The sequence below is a fragment of the Oryx dammah genome, unplaced genomic scaffold (genome assembly GCF_014754425.2).
Source record: "Oryx dammah isolate SB20612 unplaced genomic scaffold, SCBI_Odam_1.1 HiC_scaffold_18, whole genome shotgun sequence".
Taxonomy (NCBI): domain Eukaryota; kingdom Metazoa; phylum Chordata; class Mammalia; order Artiodactyla; family Bovidae; genus Oryx; species Oryx dammah.
In genome coordinates, this window is record NW_024070202.1 from 52,480,734 (window position 1) to 52,504,560 (window position 23,827).

Here is a 23,827-nt window from a genome sequence, read left to right on the forward strand (position 1 = left end):
CAAAGAGAAAAATGGAGCAGATGTGCACGGGAGACCTGGAACGAGAGAAAGATGGGAAGAGACCTGATGGCTGCCCAGACTATGTCTGTTCTTTCTTTAGGCCAATGACTTCCCGCCTGTACCTTTATGATGAGTAATCTTTTTGGCCATTTGGAAAAGAAACAAAAATAATGCTAACCAAAAAGATATGCTACCTAGTTCCACAAAGAATCTGAAGCAGGTCAAAGGGGGAACTCATATAATAATGTAGTCTGGAAAAATAATAGAGATACTTGAGTCATAGTTGCTATGTTAGTGGAGGGTCAGATTTTGTTCAAAATTTCCTGGAAGTAAAATGAAAGGGAAATTGCAGTTATTTTTTTCACTCTCAATTTCAGAAACGTGGAAATGAATGCCTTCCTTTGGAGAGTGAAGCTCTATTAGTACTGACATATAATAGTAATTTTCTTAGGCCATGGGGTAAATAATCCATGTGAGAGAGTTCACAGCCTTCCCTCAGTCCACTCAGTGTCAAAGAGGTTCCCAATTCTCACATGTAAAGATAAAAGGCAATGCTTAGAATCATAGAATAATGTGGACCTCCATTTGTAGCTACTAGGTAGGTCCTTATTCTTTAATATTTTAATGGCTTTTAATTTGTTATTTGTATATATTCTGATTTTGAATCTTATTTTCCCCAGTTGGCCACATTTCCTTTTTTTGTGTTAGAATTCTTTACTTCTCTCTAGAACATAAAGCACCGTAACAGCAGGGATCTCGTCTCATTTACTACTTTGCAAACTGCGGCCATTCCAGACATATAGCAGATGGTCAATAAACATTAATTGAGTGAGTGAGTGAATGGATGAAGCACTGAGAGAAATGGAAATGGCAGAGGTCTAGAGAGAAGTTGGACAAGATTGGGGTTTGGGGGACTTGTGGACAGAGCAGATGGAGGTCTGAGGAAAACAGGCAGGACAGAAGAGGGGATTTTTAAAATAAGTACTGCTGGAGCAATGTACTTTGATCCTTGTAGCAATATGTTTTTTAAATATTTAAGTAAACCTTGATTTTTTTTAGCTTACAGCTCCTGAGCTGTTTCTTCTACTGTTGTATTTTTTAGAAATGACCAAATGAATTCCATCAAACTTAGTAAAATTCTCACTTAATTTTCATGGCTTATAGAGATCTCACTTAATTCATTTTGTTATTTACCATTTTAAGGCACAAATTAGATAGACAGAATGAGATGGTGGTGGTGGTGAGGCAAGCCAAGCAAAATCTGGTAATGTCACCCTAAAGACTTCACAGTGTCTCTTGCTCTGCCTCCACATAACCTCTGGTCATGTAAGTGACACCCTGCCTAGGAAAGATGCTCCCAAATGATGCCCCTGTCTCATCTCAGAGGCCAACAGAAACCCCAACTTTCACAATAAACAATTGCCCAGCTAAAAGACTCTGAGTTCTAAATGACTATTCATTTATGTGGTCTTTGTCATTCAACAACTCAATGGTCATTTCTTTTCTTCCTGTATCAGAACATGATGGTCATGTGTCCAGTACTCGGAGTATGAATTATGATCAGATAAGTCAACTCTAGCTACTGTTTTTTTCTTCTCATGTGAAGGAGCATGTGAATTAGTTCTAGCTAATGAAATGGAAGGGTAGGTAGGTCTGCTGGAGCCTCTGGGGAAAGATTTTTCTCCTTATTAAGAAAGTAAAATAACCTTTTGCCCTCTCTCTGCTCTGTATCTTGGATGCTATTATGTGAAGGAGTGGTGCTTGAATGGAAGGACAAACCTGCGAATGGAATGCAACACATAGAGGATAGCAGAGCATAGATTAAAACAGCTTGTTCTGAGCCAAATTTGGACTAGCCTATGTCTGGTCTTTAAGTTAATCTTAGCTGTGTTTTTAGTTATTTACAGACAAAAGCTCATCCTTCACTAGCAATCTAAACTTGGCATGCCCCTCAGTCCTGTTTACCCCAGATATCTAGATTTTTCTGGCTTCATTTGGAAACTTGATATCCATTCTTCTTTGTGAATTTCCTAATTTGGCTCTTTTCCTTCCTACACTCCTTAACTTTACCTCTGGGCTCTCTAAAATTCAACTTCTATGAACTGCAAACTCCCTTGTACTCTCAAGAGCTTCATCTTGCTCCAACTGATCCCTGGTTATCCCTCAAAGTCTTTCAAGCAGAGGCCAGCTACTCTTTCTCCCATATGGGAGTTCTGCAATGCCAGTGGAGTAGGTATCTTCCTCATTCCTCACTGTTATTTCTGATGCCAAAAGCTCAGCCTCTCTGTACACCAAGGCAAAACTGAATCTCAGAGATAGAGTTGGGGTAAAGAATAGCTTTATTGTTTGGCCATGCAAAGGGGGACAAGTGACCTCCTGCCTTCGAAAGCTAGGTTTCACAACCTTGGGGAATCTGATGGAGTTTTATAGCAAAAATGGGGTTTATATGGGTTGCCAGGAATGGGGGAGCCTGGTGGGCTGCTGTCTATGGGGTCGCACAGAGTCTGACACAACTGAAGTGACTTAGCAGCAGCAGCTGACAAGATTAGGGTATCTGCAGGGCCTCAGATGGTTGGTCTCTGATCTTTTAGCTTCTCTGGTCCCTTTAACGTTGCCTCACGTGGTTTCTTGGCCGCTTCTCTTCTGATTAGCAACTGTCCGAATCTGCCTTTTGGAACTCAGAGAAGACTGGAGTCTTGCCTACAACAAATGGGACATAAGAAGACTTCTGTGCTCAGGAGCCCCTCAAGATCCTTCTTGGTTTCATGTCAATTCCTTTTTGTTTCCTCAGTCACAGCTCTTTAAAATGTATCTAGTACATGGCTACAGACTTTACCACCTATTTCTATCCTTAGATGCCATGTTCTATCAAATCCAGCACACTCCTTCATTTTTTAACATGACTTTAGCCTCTGGCTCATTCTTCTCTCTGCTAATTTCCCTACTGTTATTCTCAGTGGGTGGTGCTGTTTAGTTGCTAAGGCTTGTCTGACTCTTTGAATCCCATGGACGGCAGCATGCCAGGCTTCTTGTCCTTCACTGTTTCCCAGAGTTTACTCAAACTCATGTCCACTGAGTTGGTGATGCCATCTTCTGTTGCCCCCTTCTCCTCCTGCCCTCAATCTTTCCCAGCAACAGGGTCTTTTCCAGTGAGTCGGCTCTTCACATCTGGCCAAACTACTGGAGTTTCAGCTTCTCCATCAGTCCTTCCAATGAATATTCTGGGTTGATTTCCTTTAGGATGGACTGGTTTGATCTCCTTGCAGTCCAAGGGACTCTCAAGAGTCTTCTCCAACACCACAGTTCCAAAGTATCAATTCTTTGGTTTGCAGCCTTCTCTATGGTCCAACTCTCACATTTGTACATGACTACTGGAAAAACCATGTTAAGTCACTTCAGTTGTGTCTGACTCTTTGCAACGCTATGGACTGCCAGGCTCCTCTGTCCATGGGATTCTCCAGGCAAGAATACTGGAATGGGTTGCCATTTCCTCCCAGCATCTTCCCAACCCAGGGATTGAACCTGCATCTCCTGCCACCCCTGCATTGCAGGCAGATTTTTACCACTGAGCCACCAGGGGAAGCACATACCTTTAAGTATATGGACCTTTGCCAGCAAAGTAATGGCTCTGCTTTTTACTATGCTCTCTAGGTTTGTCACTGCTTTTCTTCCAAGGAGCAAGTGTCTTTTAATTTCGTAGCTGCAGCCACCATCCACAGTGATTTTAGAGCCCAAGAAAATAAAATCTGCCACTGTTTCTACTTTTTCCCCATCTATTTGCCATGATGTGATGGGACCAGATGCCATTCAAATGTTTTTTGAATGTTGTTTTAAGCCAGCTTTTTCACTTTCCTGTTTCACCCTAATCAAGAGTCTGTTTAGTTCCTCTTCATTTTCTGCTATTAGGGTGATATCATCTGCATGTCTGGGTTTGTTCTCTCTCCCAGTGATCTTGATTCCAGCTTGTGATTCATCCAGCCTGGCATTTCACATGATGTACTCTGCATGTAAGTTAAAAAAAAAGAGTGACAATATACAGCCTTGATGTACTCCTTTCCCAATTTTGAAGTTACCGTTCTTGGTGACTTCAATATATTTGTAGATGTCCAACCCACACTCAGGCCTGTTATTTCCTAGACTCCTCAAATCCAACAATCTTTCCTCTGTTCTATTCAGTATAACTGTGAGAGAAAGGATCAGTGGGACTTAGCCAGGTCTCTAGACTCCTAACCCCAGCCCTCCTTTGAACTATGCCATGATGCTTTCAAAGTTAGTCGCTACTTGGGAATGTCAATCCAAATGTTTCTGCATTCAATGGCTGGCTCTAGTAAAGATACTTGGGTACAAGTTGTTTGTGTTATTGTTTGAAGGTCAAGATATCCTGGGGAAAAGTATCACTGAAGAAAAATCAATAATCTCCTTTAAAAATGTCAGCATAAAATGCCATTCAAAACAATATGAAAGGTTAATGATGTGTTGAGGGTTTCAAAATACATTATTAGATTAAATAGAAGCTACAATGACATGCTGTCAGCCCATGAAGAGGCAAAATACTTAGTTAAAGCTATTTAAACATCTAGTAAATACATGAAAAAAAAAATCTCATTAATCAAGCAAGAATGTGTTTTAGGTTGTTTGCTCAAAACACACCCATGTACCCCAGTGAGTCCTTTCATGTATATGAATATCTAGTTCAATGTTAAGAGTTCTCACTGAGCACTCAAATTGGGAGAGGTCAGGGAGGGGCAGGACATGTCTAGCAAGAATGTGTGGTAAAGTGCTATTTTACGGAGGCACTGATGGAGTCATAAGTTTTCTGAGGAATTAAGTGAACAGTCAGAAGACAAGTTCAGATATGCCAGGGCATCTTAAGACAAAGGCTTAATGCTCATCTTGGGCTGTGGTGTCTCTTTGGTAACCATGGTGAAGTTGGATGAGCTTAAACACTTCATGTTGAAAATTCCTTAAGAATGAGTCAGTAATGAATCTCTTGACTTTGGTGAAATTGGGCTGAAATACTTCAAAGTCAGATTTGGAAATCTGCGCTTGAAGACTTCAGAGTCACAGAAGTTTCAGCTAGAGTTGATTAAAGGAAAAACAACCTTCAGCCCCTCATTTCAAAAAATAAATAAATAAATAAATAAATAAGACACCATACTGTAAAGTATGATGACTAGTCTCTTGAGCAACTTGTATTTCTGAAAGGGACTGGATGACAAAAATACACTGATTTCTTAAAATTACAACTGTACTCAAAAGTTAAGAGCAAAATGCTTTTGTTTAGAGATGAATACGTGTGTGCTCAGTCGTGTCCAACCCTTTGAAACAATCTGGACTGCAGCCCACCAGGCTCCTCTGTCCATGGGATTCTCCAGGCAAGATTATGGGAGTGGGTTGCCACTTCCTCCTCCAGGGAATCTTCTCAACCCAGGGATCATACCTCCATCTCCTGCACTGGGAGGAGAATTCTTTACCACTGAGCCACCTGGGAAGCCCTTAAAAGATGAATAGGATATGCAAATTCTGTGGATGAGTTCATGATTAGTCATTCTAATGTCTGATTCTTCCAATAAGGATACTAAATGTATTATTTCAATATACTCCACCAACTGATGTGTCAAAATCTTTTTTCGAACTTCCTGGGTCTCAGGAAAAGAAACATCTCCCTTCTCTTTCTGCATCTAACACTACTGTTTCAAGTACTCACTGCTGAACAGGGGCATCAGATGGGAAAAGGCACTTATTTTCTTACTGTTTGTGGTACCTTTATTGTGTGCTTCACATTCCAGTATCCTGCCCCTCCTGATCTAGTCCCTGTCAGGCCACGGGTCTCTCAACTGCTAATTATCAATACACAGACATGTTAGTCAAATGCCTGCTATACTGAGTACAAAAAAGGGATAAGCTATATATTTGAAAAATATAACTTAAATGGGATTTGGATAATAGAAATTTCCATTTATTGACCCCATAGGAAGTTAAGTAGGCCAAAAAGTTATTCTTCATATTTATTTTTGAAGGAAAAACTGCACACATTCAGATAGAAACATTACTTTCTTATCTTTTCCCCATTGCAAGGGAAGGATTTAATGCTGGCACCTGTATCAAGTAAGCCATTATTTAGAATTGAAGTCAATGCAGAATATAAAGTGATGACTATATAAAATGGGGTGACCATATCCTAAATGCTAGAGGAAAAGAAAATCTTATAGAATCTAGTAACCATCTTACTCTCTTGTTAAGTGCTTAAAGGGCAAAGTATTTGATAAACATTTTTGTTTTTAAATGATAAACAATGAAAATGGTACACATTCTCTTGCATTACATTTCATTACAGTTCATTCTATTGTATTACAAGGCCAAAGTAAAACCAAGTCAGGGTAATGAATCAAAACAAAGATTCTGTATTCCTCAGGCAAAGTAGTTTCTTCTTCCAGGAAATACCTAATATTCATGCAATCAGTATCTCAGGTAGTGAGAGATGGATTTAACCAAATTTCTTGAGCCTCTCCATCTCCAAAACAGCCTGCTTCAATCCCAGCTCCAGGAGAGGAGAGGCTGTGCAGGCAGACATGTGAAGAGTAGTTCTGTTAACATGCAGAGAAACTGTTTCAGTTTATTCTCACTTAGCCATGTTTGGGAATATTAAGCTGTTAAACGTCACAGAAAAAATGCAATGGAAATATATCTTTTGCCATTGGAGACAAAGGTAAACTAGAGAAAGCATAAAGTGATACTTATAGACAATGATGGATATCTGTGACATTAGCATTTAAAATTACTTCTTGGATAAGGTGACATGTTCAACTCACTTCTTCATGGCTAAGGAAAGCATAATGCAGAGAGGGAATATATGTGGAAGGTGAGTGTGGAGTTGGGATGGGTGGGGGTGTGGGGTATAAAATTTAGGAGAAACACTATTAACCAAACAAATATGAGCTCAAAAATAATCAAATTATCCTGGGTATGTGTCAGAGAAAAGTGCTACTTCTACTGTGACAAATACTTCAGACTGAGGGAAAAACAAAAAACAAACAAAAAAACCACCTCATAACCTGCTAATATTAGGAAGAACAAAGCTGCAACTCTTCCACATTTGCTTCCTTTTTCACAATAGCCTGCTGTGAAAAAATTCATAGAAATCCAGAGTTGCAATTTGAGTGTAAGAGTTAATACTTGTTAGACTTACCTGAAAAGAATGTAGCTTTCCAGACTTCAGTTAAAATGACACTTCCTTTTTTCTGAAAGAAAAAACTGGTGCATGACTTGAAAACCAGCTATTTAAATGCTTTCACTTATTATGAAGTTTCATAAAACTTAGCCCTTTAGCATAATGAAAAGTCTAGTTTCTGTTCTGTTTTGTCAGGAAGTAGTCCTTATTTGTCAGGTTATTTTTTATCCTTGGAAACACTGCCCCCTGCTGTAACAAATACTTAATTGCAGAAGGACTTTTTGGCTCTCAAATGAAAAAGATACAAAAAATAAAGGTATAACTATTAAAGTGAAAGAGACTTTATTTTGAATAATAATACATATATCATTCATTCCATTTAATTTTCATAGTGCATAGCTTTGTATGGAAGTAGAAAAGGAAAAATAAACATTAGAAATACCTAAGGAAGGAAGTATACAGGCAAAGAAGACATTTGTTATACATCCATGAACAGGCATCATATCATAGGACAGTATCCATTAGAAAAGAATGGAAACCGTGCAAAACGTCTATTCAAATCACACAGCCAAGTGAAAAGAGTACAAGTTATAGCTTCTTGGATACAAAAAAGTATTCATGTTCTTTGGATTGAAAATATAACATAAATGAGTGGCTTGCCAAAAACCATCTATAGAAGTAAAAAGTGTGGAAGCCACATGTGACAATAAAATATTCAAGGCCACAAATGGAGGTCATCAGCTTACAAAGAGAATATTGAGAGGTAGAGCAGATTAAAAAAAAATAGAGATATGCAGTAAAGCCATCTCTGCCTAAGTTAGGAAATAGCAAATGCATAGACATTAAAATGATAATGGTTCTTCATACTATGCTGCATTTCTATTTTGTCTGTCAAAAGAATTCACTGTGTATCACGATAAAATTCAGCGAATAAGATGAGGCAATAAACGCACAGCCTTGGCATTAGGGCAAGTTTAATTTCCTTTTCATTTTATACAAGAAGGGAAAAAGAATATAGAACATGAAATGCTCATCTTTCCATTCAAACACTAACTTTTAAGTGTTTCATATATACTGTGTTTGGCACAAAGAAGGTAGGAATATGAAGACATTAAATTCAAGCTTCCAACTCAAGAGATTTTACATCTGGAAAGCCAAAGAAAGGTAAAATTCTTTACCATTTAAAAAATTAAATGCTTAAAGCAGGTTTTAAAAATTGAGATGCAAAAATTTGGTTAGGAAAAACATCAAAGAAAGATACTGAACAAAATTTCCTGGTTTCCTTTATAGTTTCTTTTTTTTTCCTTTTATTTTTCCAAATTGCATTTTACAGTAGAAATGCAGACCACTCTGGATAGCTAGGGCTCACTATTGCTTGGTGCTCTCCTCTTAAGACATCATCTTCTTACACTCCACTGAGCAGAAAACCATCCCTTCTACAGGCATGAACTTCTGCCCAATGAGACACTTGCTGCAGCAGGAGCACAGAAAGCACTCTGTGGACGCATGCCAGCTAAAGTTGTTATAGGTCACCCGCTGCACTTCAGGATCAATGGCATTGTGGCATCCTTGACATACCTGTTAAGGCAGTTATACAAAGAAGAGAAGAGGATTAGAGATCAAACTGTGATGGTAACATTTTCACAATAGAATGAACAGTGCATTTCTTTAGATGGTGAAATAAACCAAGAATGACAACCTCAAAGATACACAACTGAGAATGACCTTCTAGTTAACCTTCACAGTTATATGCGGAGCATGTGGGAAATAACAGGTGAAGTCCAAACAGCACTTGATGCTTCTAAGATAAGCCATGGGAGGGAGTTCAAGGCAGAAACTCTTGAAGTTCCAAAGCAGTGTGTTCGGTTCCAGTGTATCTATTAGATTGTATATCAGCAGTTATATTTTTTTTAAGTTTTATGATTTTTCCTATATCACAAATGCTGGCAAGAACAATAGAAACTCTTACTCATTGCTGGTGGGAACACAAAATGTTTCAACTCATGTGAAAGACAGTTTGGCAGTTTCTTATAATAAGACTAAGCATACTTTAATTATATACTCCAGCAGTCGTGCTCTTTGGTATTTATCTAAATGACTTGAAAACTTATATCCACAAAGAAACCTGCACATGATGCTTTAATTGTAATTGCCAAAATCTGGAAGCAACCAGGATGTCCATCAGTGGGTAAATGGATAAAGAAACTAATACATTCATACTCAAGTGAAGTTGCTCAGTCATGTCCGACTCTTTGCGACCCCATGGACCGTAGCATGCCAGGCTCCTCTGTCCATGGGATTTTCCAGGCAAGAATACTGGAGTGGGTTGCCATTTCCTTCTCCAGGGGATCTTCCCAACCCAGGGATTGAACCCGGGTCTCCTGCATTGTAGGCAGATGCTTTCACCATCTGAGCCACCAGGGAAGTCTCCACATTCATACTACTCAGAGCTAAAAAGACATGAGCTATCAAGCCATGGAGGAAAGTTAAATGCACATTACTAAGTGAAAGAAGCTAATCTGGAAAAGCTATCTGCTGTATGATTCCAACTATATGGCATTATAGCAAAGGCAAAACTAGGGAGAAAATAAAAAGATCATTGGTTGCTAGGGGTATGGAGTAGGAGACCGGCAGGATGAAGAGAAGAACAGGCAGAGCACAGAGGGCTTACAGGCCAGTAAAAATATTCTGTATGATATTACAATGATGCATATATGCCATTTGTCCAAACCAGAGAACACACAACATCAAGAGTGAACTCTAAGCTGAACTATGGACTTTGGGTGATTATGGTGTGCCCATGTAGATTCATCCTTGTCTAAAAATGTACCACTCTAGTGAGTGATGTTGATAATGCACAGGACAATGCATGTGTGGGAGCAGGGAATACATGGGAAAATCTCTGGATTTCCCTCTTAATTTTGTTATAAACCTAACACTGCTCTAAAAAATAGTCTTTTTCAAAAAGATTTTTTCCTCATTCACTAAAGCTCTGAAGCAATAATTTTACCAGTCTTACCTATGACACATGAGATGATTAACACTACTAATTTCTAGACAGCAGTAAGTGAAAATCTGGAGAAGGGAATGGCAACCCACTCCAGTATTCTTGCCCGGAGAATCCCATGGACAGAGGAGCCTAGCGGGCTACAGTCCATGGGGTCGCAAAGAGTCGGATATGACTGAAGTGACTTAGCACACACAAGTGAAAACTATGTTCAAAGTAATTCAGGACTCAAGCAAAAATACTGACAGTGTTTGAGAATAATTAGTGTGCACTAAAAATATCTCTTCTGTCATAATTTATGTAAAATCAAATATCATGGAATATTAGCACTTATATTCCATATGCCATTCAGTATATATGTATGTTATGTACAGATATATATGAGATATACACATCCACACCCACAAAGACACATAATTTTCTTCTTTAGCTGAACATGTTTAGCAAGAAAATAAATGAATAACTGGCATTATTACAGCAGAAGACAAAACTACCCAACTGAGAGCTCCAAAACATTAGATAGTTCATATGCCTTCTTGTTTATATGTGTTATGACTGAAACTGCCTAATATTTTTCTTTTAAATATTTTATAAACAAATGAAGAAACCAGTAAGATTGTCCAGCATTACATAAAGGTGGCTAATCTTCTGCACTCTTGGTCTCTTACTGTGATTGTCAGGAATTCCTGTGTGATGAATTGCAGATGGATTGCGGAGGGTCACAGATGTGTGACTTTCACTCACTGGGTGAACTGATGTAGCATGTAGTGTGAGGCCTTGGTATAGATATCCATTTCAGACCTGCAATATAGTAATACTTTCTATATTTTTAGATAAGTACAAGGTTTCTAATTACAGAGACTGTAACTCCTTATCTCACAGTTTATGTCAACCCAGTCTTCCCTAAGAAGCAGGGGAGATCTTTGCATGATCAATCCTGAATACAACAAAAATGACTGTTTTGATTACAATGACTCCTAATCTGAAGCTGCACCATGCAAGCAATTGCTTTTGTATAAATTCATTTTTATAGCTTTGTAATTTTTGTTTTCACACTCAATTTTTTATTCCCCTGATTTTAGATCATGATCTACCCTCTCTATCTCAGCCCTTTAATAGTAGTTATAGAGCATTTTATAATCTTTCAAAACTCATGTTTTCACTGTAATTTTTAAAAAGTGATAATTACTGTTCTATGTACAATTAAGGAAACTGTTTTGGTAAAAAAATTTAATATATAAATAGCAGTAACAGGCAAATTTGGCCTTGGACTACAGAATGAAGCAGGGCAAAGGTTAATAGAGTTCTGCCAAGAGAATGCACTGGTCATAGCAAACACCCTCTTCCAACAACACAAGAGAAGACTCTACACATGGACATCACCAGATGGTCAACACTGAAATCAGATGGATTATATTTTTTGCAGCCAAAGATGAAGCAGCTCTATGCTGCTGCTGCTGCTAAGTCACTTCAGTCGTGTCTGACTCTGTGTGACCCCAGAGATGGCAGCCCACCAGGCTCCCCTGTCCCTAGGATTCTCCAGGCAAGAACACTGGAGTGGGTTGCCATTTCCTTCTCCAATGCATGAAAGTGAAAAGTAAAAGTGAAGTTGCTCAGTCGTGTCCGACTCCTAGCGACCCCATGGACTGCAGCCTACCAGGCTCCTCCGTCCGTGGGATTTTCCAGGCAAGGGTACTGGAGTGGGGTGTCATTGCCTTCTCCGGAAGAAGCTCTATATAGTCAGCAAAAACAAGACCGGGAACTGACTATTTCTCAGATCATGAACTCCTTATTGCCAAATTCAGACTTAAATTGAATAAAGTGGGGAAAACCACTAGACCATTCAGGTATGACCTAAATTAAATCCCTTATGACTATACAGTGAAAGTGAGAAATAGATTTAAGGGCCTAGATCTGACAGATAGAGTGCCTGATGAACTATGGACAGAGGTTCGTGACATTGTATAGGAGACAGGAATCAAGACCATCCTCAAGAAAAAGAAATGCAAAAAAGCAAAATGGCTGTCTGAGGAGGCCTTACAAATAGCTGTGAAAAGAAGAGACGCAAAAAGCAAAGAAGAAAAGGGAAGATATACCCATTTGAATGCAGAGTTCAAAGAATAGCAAGGAGAGATAAGAAAGCCTTCCTCAGTGATCAATGCAAAGAAATAGAGGAAAACAAGAGAAAGGGAAAGACTAGAGATCTCTTCAAGAAAATCAGAGATGCCAAGGGAACATTTCATGCAAAGTGAAAGTGAAGTAGCTCAGTCATGTCTGACTCTTTGTGATCCCATGGACTATAGCCTACCACGCTCCTCCATCTGTGGGATTTTCCAGGCAAGAGTACTGGAGTGGGTTGCCATTTCCTTCTCCAGAGGATCTTCCCTGACCCAGGGATCAAACCTGGGTCTCCCACATTGTAGGCAGACGCTTTACCATCTGAACCACCAGGGAAGCCTGCAAAGATGGGTTCAATAAAGGACAGAAAAGGTGTGGGCATAGCAGAAGCAGAAGATATTAACAAGAGGTGGCAAAAATACACAGAGGAACTATACAAAAAAGATCTTATGACCCAGATAATCATAATGGTGTGATCACTCACACTCAACTAGAGCCAGATTTCCTGGAATGTGAAGTCAAGTGGGCCTTAGGAAGCACCACTACGAACAAAGCTAGTGGAGGTGATGGAATTTCAGTTGAGCTATTTCAAATTCTGAAAGATGATGCTGTGAAAGTGCTGCACTCAATATGCTAGCAAATTTGGAAAACTCAGCAGTGGCCACAGGACTGGAAAAGGTCAGTTTTCACTCCAATCCCAAAGAAAGGCGATGCCAAAGAATGCTCAAACTACCATATAATTGCACTCATCTCACATGCTAGTAAAGTAATGCTCAAAATTCTCCAAGCCAGGCTTCAGCAATACGTGAACCGTGAACTTCCAGATGAACCAGAGGAACCAGAGATCAAATTGCCAACATCTGCTGGATCATCGAAAAAGCAAGAGAGTTCCAGAAAAACATCTATTTCTGCTTTCTTGACTATGCCAAAGCCTTTGTGTGGATCACAATAAACTGTAGAAAATTCTGAAAGAGATGGGAATACCAGACCACCTAACCTGCCTCTTGAGAAATTTGTATGCAGGTCAGGAAGCAACAGTTAGAACTGGACATGGAACAACAGACTGGTTCCAAACAGGAAAAGGAGTACGTCAAGGCTGTATATTGTCACCCTGCTTATTTAACTTATATGCAGAGTACATCATGAGAAACACTGGGCTGGAAAAAGCACAAGCTGGAATCAAGATTGCTGGGAGAAATGTCAATAACCTCAGATATGCAGATGACACCACCCTTATGGCAGAAAGTGAAGAGGAACTAAAAAGCCTCTTGATGGAAGTGAAAGAGGAGAGAGAAAAATTTGGCTTAAAGCTCAACATTCAGAAAACTAAGATCATGGCATCCGGTCCCATCATTTCATGGGAAATAGATGGGGAAACAGTGGAAACAATGTCAGACTTTATTTTTTTGGGCTCCAAAATCACTGCAGATGGTGATTGCAGCCGTGAAATTAAAAGACACTTACTCCTTGGAAGGAAAGTTATGACTGACCTAGATAGCATATTCAAAAGCAGAGACATTACTTTGCCAACAAAAGTCCATCTAGTCAAGGCTATGGTTTCTCCTGTGGTCATGTATGGATGTGAGAGTTGGACTATAAAGAAAGCTGAGCGCCGAAGAATTGATGCTTTTGAACTGCGGTGTTGGAGAAGACTCTTGAGAGTCCCTTGGACTGCAAGGAGATCCAACCAGTCCATTCTGAAGGAGATCAGTCCTGGGTGTTCATTGGAAGGACTGATGCTGAAACTGAAACTCCAATACGTTGGCCACCTGATGCAAAGAGCTGACTCATTTGAAAAGACCCTGATGCTCGGAAAGATTGAAGGCAGGAGCAGAAGGGGATGATAGAGGATGAGATGGTTGGATGGTATCACCGACTCGATGGACATGAGTCTGAGTGAACTCTGGGAGTTGGTGATTGACAGGGATGCAGCAGGGATGGCGTGCTGCAGTTCATGGGGTTGCAAAGAGTTGGACATGACTGAGAGACTGAACTGAACTGAAATAGCATAGAATGTAGGGTTTGTGGGCTTCAGAAAATTTAGGGTTATTAATAATTTGATTGCCATTCATCCCCAAATCTGACATGTCCCCAAGTAAAAACTACCGATCCCTATCCCTGCTGCTGCCTCTAAGTCAATTCAGTTATGTCCGACTCTCTGTGACCCCACAGACAGCAGCCCACCAGGCTAGCCCGTCCCTGGGATTCTCCAGGCAAGAACACTGGAGTGGGTTGCCATTTCCTCCTCCAATGCATGAAGGTGAAAAGCGAAAGCAAGTTGCTCAGTCGTGTTCGCCTCTTCACAACCTCATGCACTGCAGCCTACCAAGCTCCTCCGTCCATGGGATTTTCCAGGCAAGAGCACTGGAGTGGGGTGCCATTGCCTTCTCCGGATCCCTATCCCTAATTCCTCATAATCTGAAAGCTGCCCAGGACTCAGCTAAGGGTCTGGAGACTCCAGGACTGGTAAGGGAATTTATGGACTTCATCCACCACTTTATGCTTGATATTTGATTATCCTGAATTCTTAATTAAACTGCTAATAATCTGTTATTATTTCCTTCAATTCCTCCTAATTCTTTTATTTATTTGTATATACATTATAAAATAAAAAAATTGATAATGACGTTTACTCTCTAGCAGGAGGGTCCTGTGAAATCGCAGAGATGTGAAATCTTGGGGTGGCCACTTAAGACTGGAATTCCAGAGACCATGCAGAGACAAACTGAGTGTATTTCCCACTTTCCTCCTTCCAGGTTAATTTTTTCTTCAGAAAAGTCCTTTTTTGAGTTGAGGTTTTAGCTTCAGGTCTAAAAATTATTTATATTCTCACTCTTTTTTTTTTCTTTTTAAAATTAAAAGATCTAAGCAGATCAATGCCCAAAACTAGACAATCTTCCAATTTTTATATCCTTTAGCATGCTTCTATCACTTAAGTTTTGTTCAGATGATGAATATTCATTTTAGTATTAAGCACATGGCAATAGTGTATCTTACTGAGAAAGTACACCTTCTAAAATAAATCATGCTATATTATAAAGCTAAATAACTTAGGGTCTCTTGCATTCTCTCTGTAGTTATTCCTCTCCAATAACTACTGCAATGTAATGGAGAGAAGCTTGTATTTAATAACAAAGTAGCTTCATCTGTTAAAAGCTTTATTCTATAAATGAGTGCCTACTATGTTGTCCTGTGTTGAAAACAGAACCGAAAAGAAGCAGAAAAATCCCTGCCCTCATGGAGTTTACATTCTAGTCCTTGAGGCCAAGGTAACACACCATACAGTGAATGCTTATTATGATAATCCTCTTCTGCAGAGAAACTGTTGCAACTACATTCAAAGAAGCATTTTTTTAAGCTAAATGATCTATTAGACTGCATAGTGGTTCAACATCTTATCCTCAGTTATAAGGAGGGTCCATGCTGACCCTCACAGAAAATGAGAAATGTTAAAACACGAGTCAGTCACTCAAACATTTCCTAAGTGCAGACATTGAGGGTATGGAAATAGAGGGAAGCTCTATGCTCCAGCTATTTACAGTCTGGTGGAAGAGACAGATGAGTGATATTGACAATCACACATGTGGGTAAGTACACAAAGAGCCCCAAAGGGAAGAGAGACATCCTGCCTAGCCAGAGAGAAAGGGGTGGAACATGGGTAGGGAATCAGGAAAGGTGTTCTGAAAAAGTTAAGCTTAAACTGAGTCTGGAGGAGTGTGCAGGCATAATCAAGTAAAACAGGCAGGGGATCCTCTGGCAACCCAATGGTTAGGACCTGGTGATTTTACCGCCAGGGGCCTGGGTTCGATTCCTGGTCAGAGAACTAAGATCCCATAAGCTACGTGGCACAGCCAAAAATAAATAAATAAATAAAAACAGAATAGGACGATACACTAGACAAAGGAATGAGTGTTAGCAGAAGACAAAGAACAGTATAAACTATGAAGTGTAGGTACCTTGGGAAATGGTATGATTTGGGTTAGATAAATAGTAGGCAAGCCTGGCCTGCTGCAGTTCACAGGATCACAAAGAGTTGGACTTGACTGAACAACAACTAGTAAAAGTGGCTGGATAGGTAAGAAGGGGCTGGATCTATTAAGTAAAGGCTTAATGATCAGGTTTTCATTTTAGAAAGATTATCTTCCATCATTATGGAAGGCAGCTTTGAACAAGAAGAATGGAAGTGGGGAGGCCAAATTTGAGGTCACTATAATAATCAAAATGACAAAAGATAAAGCTCTGAAGTGGAATAGTTGTAACTGTGAGAACCTGAGATACATTGATGAGGCAGCGTTGATAGAAAATGATAGCTGATAGATTATATCTGAGGGCAACGGGTAAATGTTGAAAATTGGCACTGACATCAAAACTTCTTAAACTTATTTTCATATTAATAATATCATACTTCTAGAACTATATAAATATGTCATTATATTCCTCAGCCAGGAGTCTCCTCAAGTTGATAGTTCAGGGAGATCTTTAGTATTTATTTACCTGCATATAAAGTAAACATCTATCCTTTTAATATTCCTGGATTATAAGTTTTACCATATATGGTCAACTCTTTATCTGTCTCTGGGCCATCATGCAATAGAAGCTCTGTGTAAGCATGGCAGATTTTATACATATACATATATGTGTGTGTCTCTGTGTGTGTGTATACACACACATATATATATACTTTCACATTAAATATTTGAATGCTTGGCTTATGCAAATAAACATGCAAGTCAAATTTTGTTCTGAAATTGTTTCACAGATATATTAATTCAGTGAGGGTTTAAGAAAGGGCACTGTACAATCTCCAGGTAGCAAAAACAAAGCCACAGTGTGTGATCTGGTAACATGAACAGAAATTTATAAATATTCAAACAGAGCTAAGGCATATGAACAGTCTCTAAAAACCTTAATTTAAGTGAAAGCTGATCTGTATGATGAGAATCAATCAATGTTACTCCCATTAAGGAATTTTCTTGGTGGAGATTTGGTTATCAAGTAGCACTTCATAGTATAAACTGCATATACAGAATCTTGAGGTGGGTCATCCTAGTCAACGCATGTACTGTTTTTGAATTACCTGGATTTTAACACCCTATGGTAGAGTTCACCTGTTTCCTATTTGAGAGTAGTACTTTCTGTTTCTCCTTTGTAAGAGACCTAAATAAAGCAGGTCAAGGCTACTGAATCCCAAGGTGTCTCTTACCACAGCATGGTTCTTCACATAACAGGGTTTGCACACAGGCTTGTCATTGACCATCACGTATATTTCTCCAGCTAGGATGTTGTCACAGTCAAAGCAGCAGAAGTGTTTCAGATGCCAGTTTTGGTTTTCTGCCTGGGTATACTCGTTACTGAATATCAGCTAGGAAGAGGATAAAAATAAGATCAATCATGTTTTTTCCTTTTTGCTTCAAATGACCAAGCTAGGTTCTTTAGACAACAGATTTAGATCCACAAGGAATATCAGTCTACTTTTGGGGGTTTGAAGTCTGAAGATAACCTAAAGCTTGAACTTGGATGATTACTTGGTTTAGTTCAAATCAATGTTTCAGGTATCTGGACAGTCTTCATTTATCAACACTATTAACATGGGCATTCAGAATGACTGAAATGTTTTTGTCATTCAACTTCTTTGGATGTAAATAAAGCACACGATACTGGCTTAATTCATTCTGCTTTCTCATTTCTCACTAAGGGAGGCCTGGTTAGCATGGTGAGGGAACCACAGGAAGATGCAAAAGGGAGCCTGCATGTGGGTGACCCTAGGGAACATACCTCATCACAGCCAGCACACCGGGGTTTCTCACTGTCACAGTAATGTCTGCCACAATACAGCTTGCCATTCTTCCAGAAATAAATCATGTCGACCAGGAGTTCATGGCAGGTACTGCAGACGAAACAAGCTGGGTGCCATAGTTTATCGTATCCGGCCCTTTCAGCATAGATGGCTGGGTCTCCCTCCTTCATACTCAGTTTGCAGCAGTAGCAGGACTGAAAGGGAAACCAGCCAAAACAAGCTAGTCATCCAAGACTGGCGCTTCTCATCAACAGTTCCAGTAGGAATTCAGAGAAACCACTTCCAAGAGAAATAATTTCTACTGAAGTTAGTAATTTGTCCATATAGGAGTATGGTGTTAGTATTTGTGAAAAGCAATCTCTTGGCTTTCTCCAGGTTCTCCAAATGTAATTCTTGCACCCAGTGTGTAACAGAGCACTGTTTACTGAATCAAAGTTGCTTATGGAAAAAGGCTAAAAGTAATCTGCACTTCAGGTTTAAGTAGTTCTCTCAAAAATGATTACCTTAAAACTTATTCTACCATTTTTTTGTTTTGTTTTGTTTTAATACAGGACTAAGCCTGGTTGGTTGATGTGCTAACAGGATCTATGAAAAATACCGAACAGTAAGTTTAGTTCTTATTTTTGGTTCATCTATGTCACAATTTTCTTCTACTTTCAAGGCATAAAAATGACTTCAATTCCCCTGTTTTAGGAGACATTTTTAAAAAGTATGATTGACTATATATCCACATGTTTAAGTTTGAATTTTATGCATGTTCTCACGAGCAAAACCAAATTAACCTAAGCATATATTATTCTTATTTATGGGGAGAGAGAAACAATTAACAGCAAAATTATGTTTAGAAACAGATTCTAGATTGTATGTTTTATTCCAGCATGACACCATGTTAACTGCTGTGTACACATAACACTTGTAATTGTCTTTGGCAACAGATAATCAGAAAACCTGGCTTTAGACCAAGGTTTCAAACATGATAATTATCTAAAATAAGCCTAAACTGAAATTATAATTCAATTTACTTCCCTCATCTACTCCCTTCTGGAAACAGAGGAATGCAACTTCCCCCGCCAGTCTCCCACAATTCAAAGAAACGGAATGAACCTGTAAAATGTACCAGATGGGCTAGCATCACGACTGCGTTACTTACATACTGAGCTCTTTTGGGTTCCGCTGGTTTGTCCTCCATGGCCCCTACTGCTGCTGTGGTGCTTCTGTCCCCTCCAGGAATGTACATCCTGTTGGGGCCTTGAGTGTTCATGTCACACGGGAGTTTGACATCTCCTACGCCCAGAGCCTCGCTCTTGTATTTCTTCACAAACTGCTCCATCTCCTTCACCTCTTTGGGAGATAACTCATGGCATTTTGAAGGGTCCTGGTCATGGGCAGGGAGCTGCTTTGCCAACTGCTTCTTCCGGTACTGTGCCCCCTCTGAGCCTGCCACCGGCTGCTTCTCTTTGGGCAGCATTTGCATGTACTGCCTGGCCTAGACCACAAAGGAGACCAGTGTTAACTGGGAGAGGCCTTGGCCATCAGACAAATGATACTATATAACACTCATTAGAATCAAATTACTGAAGAATTCAGTTTTATCCATTAATAGCAACTGATCTTCATAACACAAGTTATCTTGAGATGTTAATATATTAAAAAACACATTAAAAATGGTGCAATAAATAGATTTAGTCAGTAAAAATGAACACATTCAGTAAAAATGAACACATTTTTTTCTTCATGAAAGTAAAGCTTTTTTTTCAGTTTGTAAAGACTTGGGTTATTGATGTTTACTTGTGCTAAAATTACTTTGCTATACATCTGAAACTAACACAACATTGTAAATCAACTATACTCCAATAAAATTAATAAAAAAGACAAAGCCCCCCAAACAAACAAAAATACAACTGTATAACTGCAAAAGAAAACAATTTTTTAAGCGACATGTTCAGAATGGCCTAAGATCATCAGTATTCTGTAAGAAAATGATATCACAAGATTCATTCTCATGATTTAACTAACCGTCTTAAAAGATTTCCAAATGTCTCATCTAGTTATTATATTAGTGGAAGGAGCTTGACACAAAATTGCTTTTTTCTGCCTTATATATAAAAGAAATATAGTGTTGACCACCTTTTGAGTTACAAAAAATTGAAAGAAATTCTATTCTTTAGATTTTTTTAACCATCTTAAGAAAAATCTTCCCAAAAGTAACAAAGAAGTTACTAACTTTATACAAAACATGTTTTTCATTTAATTACTGAAAGTGTCATGCCATTTCTTTGAAAAGGTCAACACCAATTATCTAGGCAGTGAGAAAAATTCTATGGGATATCTAATCTTACTTCCAAAAGTCCAACAGGAGTTGGAAGTCAAGGTACTAGGAAAATCCAAAAATAAAAGACCTGAGGTCAATTAGATCACTAAAGGAACTGCCCTTAATAAGTAGCGTAGGAACTTTAATAAAGGGACTTCCCTCCCCCTTATTATTTACCAGTGCCTGATTCTGGACAGGAGGAGCCCATTCGTAGGTAACTGTATTGATGGAGACATTCTTCTTGGCAGCAACTGGATTGGTCAGTATCATAACATTGCGTTTATACATAGGAATTCCATCTGATTTTAGCTTTGCAATCAGGGTGGTGTACTTGGTGTCTTCAAAAAGTTTCCCCACTTTTCTATCCTCTTCATTGCTCAAGAGGACATCATGCTCTTCTTGGCCACACTTGCAGTTACGACATATTTTTCTATAATTTTGGAGATAAGCAGGCAATGATTAATTATACTTAATCAATCATACATATATAGTTCATAATATATTTTTACAAATATTCCTTATAATGGTATGCAAAGTCAAGACTTATGACAGGTGGGGGTGAGGGGATTACAAGTAGCTATACATAAGTTTAAGTAAGGAAACATAAAAATGCATCTTTGCTTTATAAGACTTTGAAAAAGGTTTTGATTAGAAAGTGCATGCTCAAGGGAGTATGGCTGAGAGTAACCCCAATGTGACAGTCCTCATTCTCTCAACCAGATACGCAAATAAAACAAAATCACCAAAAACTATCACAGCAAGCATTTTCATATTTTATTGCATGATAGCAGCCATTACCTATTTTTTTTTCCCTAAGTGAGAGATAAAGAAGTTGATATAACTTTTCTCCTCAAGGATGGTAACCCAAGATTTATGTTTAGTTGTTTTCATTTTCTTTCCAATTTCCTTTTCTCTCTTTTCTCATGTTCCATTTCCTTGCTCTTCCTTTCCCTTTCCTCTTCTTTTATTTCTTCAAAACATTTAGTGACCACCTAACCTGTGCTCCCTTATGTATAAAAGACACAATCTCCCTTCCCCAATCTGGTGTGGTATGTAATCTTTCATTTATGCAACATATATGAGTGTCCATGTGCCAAGCAATGTACCTGATACTAGGACATAATGATGAAAATAATTAGGCCCAGTCTCTGACAGTCTAGATCTTATGCTTACCACCTAGTGAGGAGACACATTAAACAAATATACACACAGACATACAGACACACAGACACACACAGACACAGACACACACACACACACAGACACAGACACACACACACACACACACACAGACACACACACACACACACATATACCTATAAATGCATTTGTGATAATCACAGACTACTTTGAGAGGATATAATTTTGACTTGGAACTGGTGAGCAAAGGACTCCATAAGAACATTAATCCTAAGAAAGTGACATTTAGGTTGAAATCTGAAGGATGTGTAAAATGAATGTGAACTGTGTGTGTGTGTTTGAGAAGAGGTAAAGACAGGAGAAGAAAAGCCTCCAGACATTTTGGGTAGAAAGAGTATGTGTGGTCGTCCTGTATTAGGAGACTGCATCCTTAGGCCCTATGATCAGAGAAGTCTGGTATGTATGACTACAGTGAGCTAAGTAACTTGGGTAGGGACAAGGCTGGAAAGGTAGGCAAGCCTGAGATCATGCAGGGACTACTTGTAAGGCATATTAAGAAGTCTGGCTTTCATTGTGTGAGCAATCAGGAGGCTCTGAAGGCTTTTAAGTCATGGAATAACATGATTAGATCTATCATTTTCAAAAGCTGTAATACCAGCCATATGGAGGACTTAGGGATAGATGTAACTTAAAGCAGGAAGACCAGTTAACATGTCAATGGTGCATCCAGTCTGCTAGGTCCTAAGGAACAGGGATTCTACTGCTATTTCAAAACTGGAATTTACATCTTGGATGGTTACTGTTTTGGCCTGGGTAAGATGTGTAATAGTTTGCACTGAAGTATCTGATAGTGGAGATAAAAAGGGAGGAACAAATTTAAGATATCCTTAATGTGAAACTGGTCTTCCCTTGTGGCTCAGTGGTAAAACAATCTGCCTGCAATGCAGGTGACTCTCAGGAAACCTGAATTGGATCTCTGGGTCATGAAGATCCCTTGGAGAAGGAAATGACAACCAACTCCAGTATTCTTGCCTGGGAAACTCATGGACAGAGGAACCTGGCAGGCTACAGTCCATGGGGTGCAACGAGTTGGACAAGACTGAGTGACTAAACAAATAATGTGAAACGAATTAAGCCTTGTGAATACAGCGATGAAAGGAAGACAGAATCAGCTAAAAAATGAACCCAGGTTTCTGGGATGAGTAAGATTGTAAAAGGAATGTAATTTATTAGATCATAAAAGCAAAATAAGAATAGTACTGAGGTATGGGATGAAAATGTTGGTGAAATCTATCCAAACTGAAATAATAAGTTTGAAATGCCTATAAAACAGGGTAAAGATATCAAGTAGATTATAGGGTATATAGATCTATTATTAGAAACTGTAGCCTGGTGGAAAATATAAATTCAGAAGTCAAGGAATAAGTTGAATAGAGCACTTTCACCTCCTGGGGGAAGAGCAGAGGGAGATGAGGCCTCAGGAGGGAGCCTGGTACAGGAGCAGAAGCTGGCAAAGATGACAGAGGAAAACAGAGAGTAGAAAGAATTTGTGGGATTAAAAATACAAGCTGGAACTAAAATACAGCACAATGATAGCATATAAGTTAGAGGGAGAAATCGGAGAGCTAAAAAAAACAATTTTATTATCCTTACACTGTTCAGGAAGATACTGAAGATATAGATTAACATTGGATGTTGTTAACTATATATGTTAAAATATCCAGATAACTAAAGAAAGAAATGTAATTTCTAACTATGATAAAAAGGGATGAAAATATGAAAATGTAATTAGTCAAACAAGATCGGAGAAAAATAAACTTGGGAACTTAGGACATGTAGAAAGCACAAATTAGATGGTTGATATAACACAAGCATATCAACAGTCACAATAAATGGACTCATTTCTCCAGTTAAAAGATGAAGGCTTTCAGAAGGATAATATAACAAAGTAGTTAAACTATATGCTGTTTAAGAAACACTTAAATTTTAACCACATAGAAAGGATGAAAAGTATGACGATGCAAAAAGATAAATCTGGCAAATACCAGCAAAACGTTGTTACATATATTGAAAGTGAAAGTCGCTCAGTTGTGTCCAACTCTTTGTGACCCCATGGACTAAGTCCATGGAATTCTCCAGGCCAGAATACTGGAGTGGGTAGCCTTTCCCTTCTATAGGGGCTCATCCAACCCAGGGATCGAACTCAGGTCTCCCACATTGCAGGCGGATTCTAGACCAACTGAGCCATGATATTAGGGAATACAATTAAGTCTTTTTCCCTCA

At 38.9% G+C, this 23,827-nt stretch overlaps 1 protein-coding gene and 1 non-coding gene across 2 annotated transcripts in view; both read right to left on the reverse strand.

The window, feature by feature from the left end:
* Window positions 1-7,801: 7,801 nt before the first annotated feature.
* TES (testin LIM domain protein) overlaps window positions 7,802-23,827 on the reverse strand; it is a 62,761-nt gene continuing 46,735 nt past the window's right edge. The window contains exons 3-7 of the mRNA XM_040260892.1: window positions 20,582-20,834; window positions 19,244-19,579; window positions 18,072-18,287; window positions 17,500-17,658; window positions 7,802-8,749 (exon numbers count right to left, since the gene is read on the reverse strand). Coding sequence (XP_040116826.1) covers window positions 8,561-8,749; window positions 17,500-17,658; window positions 18,072-18,287; window positions 19,244-19,579; window positions 20,582-20,834 — 1,153 coding nt within the window. The 3' untranslated portion in view covers window positions 7,802-8,560. The remainder of the gene's footprint in view (window positions 8,750-17,499; window positions 17,659-18,071; window positions 18,288-19,243; window positions 19,580-20,581; window positions 20,835-23,827) is intronic.
* TRNAC-ACA lies at window positions 9,523-9,595 on the reverse strand. Its single transcript has one exon. It is a non-coding gene; the product is annotated as a tRNA-Cys (tRNA).